Source organism: Solanum tuberosum, unplaced genomic scaffold (assembly GCF_000226075.1).
Source record: "Solanum tuberosum cultivar DM 1-3 516 R44 unplaced genomic scaffold, SolTub_3.0 scf00039, whole genome shotgun sequence".
Lineage (NCBI taxonomy): Eukaryota > Viridiplantae > Streptophyta > Magnoliopsida > Solanales > Solanaceae > Solanum > Solanum tuberosum.
In genome coordinates this window covers 786,723-797,056 of record NW_006238968.1, presented here as the reverse complement: position 1 = coordinate 797,056, position 10,334 = coordinate 786,723, and the positions used below count along the sequence as shown (strand labels likewise).

General features: G+C 31.6%; 1 protein-coding gene across 1 annotated transcript; it reads left to right on the top strand.

The window, feature by feature from the left end:
- Positions 1–3,008: 3,008 nt before the first annotated feature.
- Positions 3,009–6,739, top strand: LOC102587128 (5'-adenylylsulfate reductase 3, chloroplastic-like). Its single transcript, XM_006343220.2, has 5 exons — positions 3,009–3,193; positions 3,613–3,738; positions 3,834–3,960; positions 5,091–5,895; positions 6,160–6,739. The coding sequence occupies exons 1-5, from the start codon at positions 3,112–3,114 to the stop codon at positions 6,388–6,390; spliced, it is 1,371 nt and encodes a 456-aa protein (XP_006343282.1). The 5' UTR covers positions 3,009–3,111; the 3' UTR covers positions 6,391–6,739.
- Positions 6,740–10,334: the final 3,595 nt, after the last annotated feature.

Below are 10,334 nucleotides of genomic sequence, written 5' to 3'. Positions count from 1 at the left end.
ACACAATAGTCAATTAATGAATATGAATAATTTGTAGCTTGATATTCTATTTATACTATATGCTTTTTGTCAAGTATTGGAAGACTACCAATTTTGAGTTGGTAGTTTTGTCAAGTAGTACTTGTTATTGTAGGAGTCAACAAGACTAATAAAAGTGTGTGTATTTTGAATTCTTGCACACAGATTAATGACATAGTCGGTTGGTTGGTTGTACGGGTGTATATGGATCAAGTTGATTTGAATTTTGTAAATATTGAATTAAATTATTTATATTGGATTTTAAAATCTATAAATCAAATCAAAAAAATTATAATTGGGATTTTCAACTTCAAGTTTTTCAATTTTCTCGGATTTTTCGGAGGTTTATCAATAAAGAGCCAATTTTGTTGAAAACGTGAGATCTCGAAAAAATGAAAAATTTAAAATAGAACAAGCTAGTGAATTTCAAATATTGAATGGTCAAAACGAAACAAAAAAAAAAGAGTCATTTTGGGACTAAGAAAACTCAAAAGCACTATATGTTGTTTTAGACACTAGTATTGCAAAGCCACCAGATTATTGGCAAGCATGTAGACCGCGATGGACTATTTAATATTTGAAATCCACTTGTTTATTTTATTTAATGTTGTAAATTTTAATTCGAGATCTCACGTTTTAAAAAAAAAATTCCAAGTTGTATAAGTAGATACAAGATAAATATATGTAGTATTGCTAATCAAGTTTCAAATCACAATTAAATTGTCTTAATCTAACTGTTCAATATTTTTAATAATTAATAATATTAATTATGTAAAGAGTTTTCGTGTTGGCTTGTTGATTTCACTACAATTTTGATTATGTATGATATCTTTTATTATTAATTTATTGGTCCTGATACAAATTTGGTATCTGAAAGAGAACTTCTTTTGGGATTAGGATTTAGGACTTAGAATTGTTAATTACTTATTTCATAAATATAATTTTATGTTAATTTTTAAAACTTTTGTCTTTAGACTTTGCAATGTTATTATATGAGATTACGCAGATTTGAAAATTTATTCGTATTAAATATAACTATAATGAAGGGATAAAACAAAGCCCATGATTTAATTTCTTAAGTTTTATGGATTTAATTTGTGCTATGTTTATGTTTTAGATAATTGTTATTGAGGTGAATTCGAGGTGTGTGGGATCCACACAAGAATGTAGAGATGTTTAGAATCAGAGTTGTTCATCGGACATATCAGACAAATAATTACACTTAATCATTCAACTTATTGGATATCGATTTTTAAAATGTATTGATCAACTAGTCAACCAATAATATATCGATTGATTTGATATCGTATTAACAATTATCGGACAGTTATCGAGTGATGTATCGACTAAATTATAGAACCAACTTACATCTATTCTTTTTCTTTAATTAAAATCACAACAAGAAAATACATATCATTGCTTTAATTAACTTATGTCTCTTTTTTCATTAAATATAGGGAAAACTACATAAATGGGCCACAAAACTCAAAATAATTTGAGGAACTTTCACATATAGCTACTCAAAAATAGCCTAATTATGCTTCGTAGCTATAGTTTGCTAATTACGATTTGTAGCTACATGTTATAGGGAGGAGAGAGGCGAGCGAGAGAGGGCAGAGAGTGGGAGAGAGGTGAATTGTATATGCATATCGGTTAGATAATTGTATATTATACATATGTATTTGTATATTCTGGCGAGAGAGACTGGGAGAGGGAGGAGAGAGGCGAGCGAAACTGGGAGAGGGAGGAGAGAGACGAGCCAGAGAGGACAATAATTTGTATAATTTGCATCTCGTTCGTATAATTCGCAGGTACGTTTGTATAATTCGCGTGTTTTTGTATAATTGAGTAATATAAAGTCTCGAATTGTACAAATATAATAAAACTAGAAATAACTAATTAATACAAATATAAACATATGAACTTTAAACAATATACAAAATATATTATACAAATTACATTATATAAATTATATTATACAAAATTCAAAAACTACACGTTTATACAAACTTTAAAAAGTTAAACACAAAAAGATTGAATGTATTTTGATGACAAAAACTGAAAAACCAAAGAAAAATCATCGTCATATACAAATACAAACCATCGTATACAAATACAAATCAAACAAAGAATTGTTAGTTGCAAATTAATACAAATGTGGCAAATTATACATATACAAACGTGACTAATTATACAAACTCGAAGTCAGCCCATGTAATTAATGGTTAATGTTAGTCGCGAGTGGTAATTATAACAAACTATAGCTATGATGAGTAATTAAGTAGTATAAGTTTGCTTAACCGCGTAATTTTCCCAAATAATTATATGTTCATACCCCAATCCAAAGTAATTCAAGAAATACTCATTCTCTCAATAAAAAATACAGCCCATACCTCCCATTTATTAAGGTTGATAATTTTCGGTTAACTGATACTAAATCAGTATCATATACTGGATTGATATTATTAAGACTGATAATTTTCCTTAATTGATACTATATACACACACACACACACACACACACACACACATATATATATACACACACAAGTAAAATTGGTAATTTAAGTAAAATCGAGTTATTTTTGTTGATTTTAGATTTTCCATCCAATTGAGGAGTATAGGTGACAAGTTTATAAATGGCTAAAATAAAAACAATTTTATTTTAACAGTAACGGTAAAATCAATTAATAAATGAAAACTAAATAGGTATTTTTGACTATTTTCCCTAATTTAAACATAAACACAAAAATAGGGGCAAAATTGTAAATGACCCCTATTATTACGCAAACAACCTCTTTGTCTTCTTGTTCCCTTCAGTTTCGCTAACAAAGAAATCAATGATTTACAAATAAAAGACCGTCCAATAACATTACGCCACGTCAAACACCCATCAAATTCCAAAAACACGTCCACGTTCAATGAACCTGTATTGTCGTCTTCTTCAGGTGACATTTTTCTCTCCTATATATAAATCAAAGAAAAAAAAAAGCAAAATTTTACAAATTCAACAAAAACCCAGAAAGCGAATCCTTTGTTTTTGTTTGAAAAAATTATTTGCAATTGAAGATTTGTTGTTTGAGATTTGAGAAAATGGCTTTGGCTTTCACTTCTTCAAGTGTAATTCATGGTTCTCTTTCTTCTTCATCTTCATATGAACAACAACAACCTAAAGGTTACCCATTGCTCTTTTTCTCTCCATTTTTCAGTTTTTGCATTTAATTCTGTAAATGTGGTAGGGAATTTTCTCATCTGGGTTTTTTTTTTTTTTTTTTGCTTTGGTTCTCAAACTTTCAATTTTCTCACTTAAACTGTAAATGTAATAAAGATCTGAGAAGTTTAACATCTGGGTTTGTTATATCTTTGTTTCTTTTTGTTTGGGTTCTTAAAGTTTTAATTTTTACACTTAAAAGTGTTAATGTGATGAAGATCAGAGAATTTTAACATCTAGGTTTGTTATTTCTTTGTTTTTTTTTTGTTTGAGTTCTTAAAGTTTCAATTTTTACACTTAAAAGTGTTAATGTGATAAAGATAAAAGGGAATTTATCATCTGGGTTTCGTTTTTTGGTCTAATTTGCTGTTTTTTTTTTACAGTTTCACAAATGGGTATCACTCAGCCAATGGATCGGTCTCGAATTCCATTGAAAGCAGTGAATTTTACTCAGAGGAGTTTGGCTATGAAGCCATTAGTTCCATTAGCAGCAACTATTGTTGCTCCTGGTGAGTTAATTAGAATTTTAGTAATTTGTGTGATTTACTGCTAATTTTTGTAATGGAAATGATTTTTTATTTTTGTAATTTTTTGTGGGGTTTAGAGGTGGAAGAGAAAGCAGAGACAGATGATTATGAGAAATTGGCAAAGGAGCTAACAAATGCTTCTCCTTTGAAGATTATGGATAAAGCCCTTGAGAAATTTGGAAGTGAAATTGCCATTGCTTTCAGGTATACTTTGTTTTTTGGATTAGGGGTGTGTCCCTTTCCCGAACCCTGCTAATGCGGGATGCATTGTACACCGGATTACCTATTGGTGTTGATTTTTCTTATGCTGAAGATGCTTGTACTATTTTGTATCCAAATTGATTTAGCCTCTACTGGTAGTAAATAGTTTTGCGTCTTGTCTCTCCTGCTAGTAATACTCGTATGTCTCATTCGTACCATTGCTTATGTCTCCATAAATGTTGTGTTTTTGCTTTTCTTGAGCTGATGATCTATCAGAAACAATCTCTCTATGGTAGGGATAAGGTTTGTGTATACACTAACCTCCCTAGACCCCACTTGTGGGACTATACTGTTGTTGTTCTTTGGCCAAAGTATTGTCAAATAGAATACGTATAAATATGTAAAACAACTTTAATTTGGGAAACTAATGTAAAAGAGAAGCAGTAGCTACTTATAATTGGAAATGAGGAATGAGAAAAGCCTAAGGAAGAATGAGTGAGTAGTAAAAGTTTAGCATTGAAACCGAAAATAACAATTTGGGAACTCCAAATTTCAAGATTTTGGTGAAGAAAAATGGTCTGGTTCTGAATAGCTAATCAATAATTTCTTAGTTGCTATAAAATTTGTATGTTTCGAGGCTCTTTTATTGATGAATTACATTGGTTCAGGAATATTTCCGACTGTAATGCATGCATGCTTGAAGAGAATGAAATTTAAGCATTGTAGCGTGAAAATATTTGATCATGTTTTTTTAGTTTATGAAAACTGGTTCGTGTTCTGTTTCATAGGAACTACTCAATGCGGGGTATCCTATCTCCTAAATGTGTATGAACATTGCCAACTAGTTTCATTAATATGTTTCTCACTGAAGATAACTTATGTTGCATTGTAATTTGTTAATTTTACCAAATCAATCATCAGTTAATGCTTTGTGTGATGCAAATGCGATGAGGATTTTAGAGGGTCATCATGCTATTTCGTGTTTTGGTAATGTTGAGTATTATCCTGATACATCTGCTGTTTTACTTGTTTATCAGAAATGTTGGTTTACTTTTAGATGTCTCTCTCAAATGAATTTCCTGATTGATTTTCTCGCTTTGGTACAGCTCCTAAATGATATCCTTATTTTGCAGTGGTGCTGAAGATGTTGCTTTGCTAGAGTATGCTCGTTTAACTGGTCGTCCATTTAGAGTATTCAGCCTTGATACTGGGAGGTTGAATCCGGAAACCTACCAATTATTTGATGCAGTGGAGAAGCACTATGGGATTCATATTGAATATATGTTCCCTGATGCTGTTGAAGTTCAGGCTTTAGTAAGGAACAAGGGTCTCTACTCTTTCTATGAAGATGGCCACCAAGAATGCTGCCGCATAAGGAAAGTTAGGCCCTTGAGGAGAGCCCTGAAAGGTTTACGTGCCTGGATCACAGGGCAACGTAAAGATCAGTCCCCTGGTACTCGATCTGAAATTCCCATTGTTCAGGTAGACCCTTCGTTCGAGGGTTTAGATGGTGGAGTAGGCAGCTTGGTGAAGTGGAATCCTGTTGCCAATGTGGATGGCAATGATATTTGGAATTTCTTGCGAGCCATGAATGTTCCAGTGAATTCATTGCATTCACAAGGTTATGTTTCCATCGGATGTGAACCTTGCACACGAGCTGTCCTACCTGGCCAACATGAGCGAGAAGGAAGGTGGTGGTGGGAGGATTCCAAGGCCAAGGAGTGTGGCTTACATAAGGCCAACATCAAGGACGAAAGCATGAACGGTAATGGAAATGGCGCTGTCCATGCAAATGGTAGTGCTGCTGTTGCTGATATTTTCGACACCAACGACATTGTAAGCTTGAGTAGGCCTGGAATCGAGAACCTATTGAAGTTGGAAAATCGTAGAGAGCCTTGGATTGTTGTTCTTTACGCACCTTGGTGCCAGTTTTGCCAGGTAATTAATCTTCTCATCAACAACTTTTTCTTTCTCCACCGAGGCATATCCAAGATTTGGATGTGACTAGTTCAACCTTTAAGGTTCTTAGCACCGAGCATAACATACTTTTGACATTATTGTTTAGAATTTAATGAGCCATGTTTCGAAAATACTGGATTCAGTTGAGCCATTGAAATAGGCTGCTGCATATTCGCCTCTACTTCTCCAGCCGGATGGTATTAGGGGATCATCTTAATGATCTTTTTTTCTGATTTTGTACAGGCAATGGAAGGATCCTACGTTGAATTGGCGGAGAAGTTGGCGAGTTCAGGTGTGAAAGTAGCAAAATTCAGGGGAGATGGTGAGCAGAAAGCATTTGCACAAAAAGAATTGCAGCTTGGTAGCTTCCCTACAATACTCTTCTTCCCTAGACATACTTCACAGCCCATTAAGTACCCGTCGGTGAAGAGGGATGTAGACTCCTTGCTAGCTTTTGTGAATGCCCTCAGGTGAAAGACATATAATGTGTTTACATATCTTGATGAGAAGCTATTCCGCAATACAAAAGTTGCGTGCCAGCTGGCTTGGACACAACAGGGTTATCAAGAAAAAAATGAACTTGTGGGTTGTATGGACTTATACTGTCCTCTTAGTCCTCTCCATTTTTTTTTTCCTTTTTAACTTTACTTTTTATATATCCATCTTTGGTGAGAGCTTGATTTCTAGGGATTCAATTTTTTGAAATCAATATAAAGAGCTTGATTATTTTGGTTGCTCATTGTATTGTGCTCACTTTTCCTTAAGTGGATAATATTGACTGCAAATTGTCAAATCAATGAAACCCATGAGTTGTTTCTCTGGATATTTGTTGGCTAGGCTACCTCAAAGTTTCCAGGTTGGATTTTTGTAGATCAAATAGTACTAGTTGGGTAGATAGAGCCCTGCACTAAGCAAGTCGTAGTCTCAGCTTTCTTTCTCTTTCGATAGAGTTGGATTGGAAGAGTCTCTTCTCTTTAGGCTCCGAGTTCTTTTTGGGGGGGATGAAATTGTTTTTTCTCCTTTTTAGATTTAGAGAAGTAAATTCCTTATTCAATCCTCCCCCGAGGGGTACTTCTATTTAAGCTTTAGAGAATCCAGTTCCAGCGGAAGACTTCACTCTAGTCACTAGCCCTACCTTTCGATATTACCTCCTTGAAAATGGGCAAAAATACCGTTGAACTATTGAAAATTGAGCACTTGTATCCTTGGTTATCTTTTGATATCAAAATTACATGCGTAAGCTGGCATGGACACAATTGATATTCTTCTAATGAGGATGGACAAGTGTGGTCCTATTTTTAGACGGCAAGGGTACTTTTCATAAATAACAGAGGACAATATACTCATTTATAATAATTTAAGGATATTTTGACCTTTCTCTATTTATTTTAATCTTTATTAATGACCCGAAAAAAGGAAATTAGAGAAGAATATTTGAACATCAAATAAAAATAGTTATTAATTTTTGTAAAATAGAATTAGTTGATCATGAAGTTGAGATTATTCTTTGAAATTAAGGACTTATAGTAGGAATTATATAGTTGATAACATGCAATGCATGATCAAGAACTTAACATCTTCCTAACTTTCAACATAATTACAATTCTTAACATCTATATATAATTTCAAATCCCAAAACAAAATTCTCACACACTCCAAAAATACAAATAACAAAACACTAATTTTTGTCTTAATTCAACTCATAAAAAATGGCAACAAAGTTTATTTTCCTCCTCCTTATTGCTAGTACACTTGTTGTTGTATCCACAAATGCTAGAAGCATTAAATTTGTGGCAAAATCAAGTGATGAAATCTATCCATATTATCCACTCCCTAAACCATTTGGTTTAAGTTTTGGTACTAATTTTGGAAATGTCAATGCTAATGATGAAAGTGTGTTAATTGGTAGTGGAAAAGTTGAAGTAAATGATGGAGCACTTGGACGTCACTAGTGTTAATTACAACCCTAGAGTCAAGATTTTTTATTAAGAAGTTCAAAATATGTAAAAATAAGTCAAGGAAATTTAATAATATGTGATCGAATGACTCCTAAGTGTATGTCTATTATAATTTTCATGTTAAACATAAAAACGAAACATTTCTATGCATTATATTACTCATCACAATTTGTCACAATCAATACCAGAAATTCGCTAATTTTCCACATATAAGATGGAATGAGAAATTTCAACCTTTTATTTTATTTTTGAGTTCGAATCTTGAAAATGAAAAATAATATTAGTACGACATATTTTTTTTTAATGAGCTCTAGACCATGTGAATCTGAATTGGTTGGCCACTTATAGGTATTAAATACTGAATGATTAAAACAAACAAAAAATGTTTACGTTAATTATGTATAGTAGTGCTCCACCACCTTTAAATTCAGAGTCCGCCTCTACATTATATATTTTAAGAAATTTCAATCATTTTAACAAAAAAATTAACCTGATAACATAATTTCATCAAACACACAAACTACTCATTATCAATTTCAACCACTTCTATCCGAACACTTTGATAGTTAATACTAATTATTAGCTACTTTTAATCTGCTAATCTAATCAGGCTCTTAAAAATAACCTTTTCATATGAATTTTCTAAAATAAAATTAAATATTGCTATATATGAAATCCAACCTACAATTACTTATATTCAAATTAATAAAAAAGAAGAAAACATATCCCAACTAGTACTGCTTACAAACAACACTTTCCTCCATCTCAATTTATATGATTCACTTCTCTTTTTAGTCCATCCAAAAAAAAATATTTTTTATATTTAATAATAATTTAATTTTAAAATATTTATTTTACCTTTAATTAAATAATTTATAACCACATTAATATTCATTATTTATTTTATACTATAAATTTTATATATTTTTTTTCTAGTATCAAATCAAATTACATAAATTGAATCATTCAACTCGATCACAAAAATTTAGGACACCTGAAAATATTCCATTACGAATCATAATGGACAATAAGGGAAAAGCATATTCTTAAGCTCCCCAAAGATATATTTACCCAATCATAATCCCAAAAATGGAATTTTTTTTTTTTACCTAATAGGTTTAAACACATAAACCAAATGGGTCCCACATGTCATAGTTTATTTTCTCTATTTCAAAATTTGATTTTGATAACGTCTTAATTTTAATATTCCACGTGACAAGATTTTGCCTTTTGATATATTTATATGTATCAACATGAGTTGTGATGCATTGATGAAGTGCTTCATCCTTAACCAGAGGTCTCGGGTTCAAGCCCTGGATATGGAGAAAATCTTGTTGGGAGTGCCACTCCCGAATGGGCCCTGTAGTGCGCGATCTGAATTTAATTGGAGATCTAATATGGACTACAAACATCGGACGGGAAACAAAAAAAAAGATATATTTATATGCATTTAGTTTATGAGACTATAAAATTTGAAAATCTTATTTACTTTTAAAATTTGATGCAACATTGAAATTAGAAAATAAATTAAAACAACAAGATAAATAAATAATTTGATAAAAAAACAATAGCTACAATATTAGGCATAATACATGAACATAATCCGTGGCGTCAGCTGACAACTATGACCTTTAATTTTGGGTGTGCACACTTAAATAGTATAAATTGAACAAACGGATACATTCGTCCTACATGACACCCTACATGACAATTTTGTATCCAACCTGACATCCTACGTGTATTATGCCATATAGGACACGTGTGTTTACTTGTTCAATTTTATACAAATTCAAGTGCCTACTTATGCACACTCAAAGTTGGAAGGCATAGTTGTCCGCTGAAACTAAGTTAATGATCATATTTATGTATTATGCCAACATATTATCATAAATGTAAATTCATAATTATAGTAAGATTTCTCTACGACAGTCATCGTCCATAACAACGTTTATTTTATTGTAATAGTCGTGTCTTCTATAATACCAATCTGTCATGTTATGCTATATTTATGTTCTCTATAACATTATTTTGTTCCAATAATTAAAAAAAGCATATACATAAATATGTCCTTTTAATTTGACTTCAACTAATATTATATTCTTTAATTTTGGATGTACACAAACAGACATTTTAATTTATATGAAGTGAAACAAATAAACACACACGTCCTACGTTACAATTTTCATGACTACATACTCAAACTAATATTGTTTATGCCATATACATTTTATATGTGTTTTCTTATTCAACTTTATAAAGTTTAATTACACTTGTGAGTTGTGTTCATCTAAAATTAGATGATATAAATATTAATCGAGATTAAATTAAAGGGCACGTTTATTGTTCATTATATGTCTCAAGACAAATATGAGGTTGTTAAATCCAAACTGAAAATAAACATGGTCCCAAATGGGTCCAACATGCTATATAGTGTAGATATTTAGCTGTAAACCAAACTGA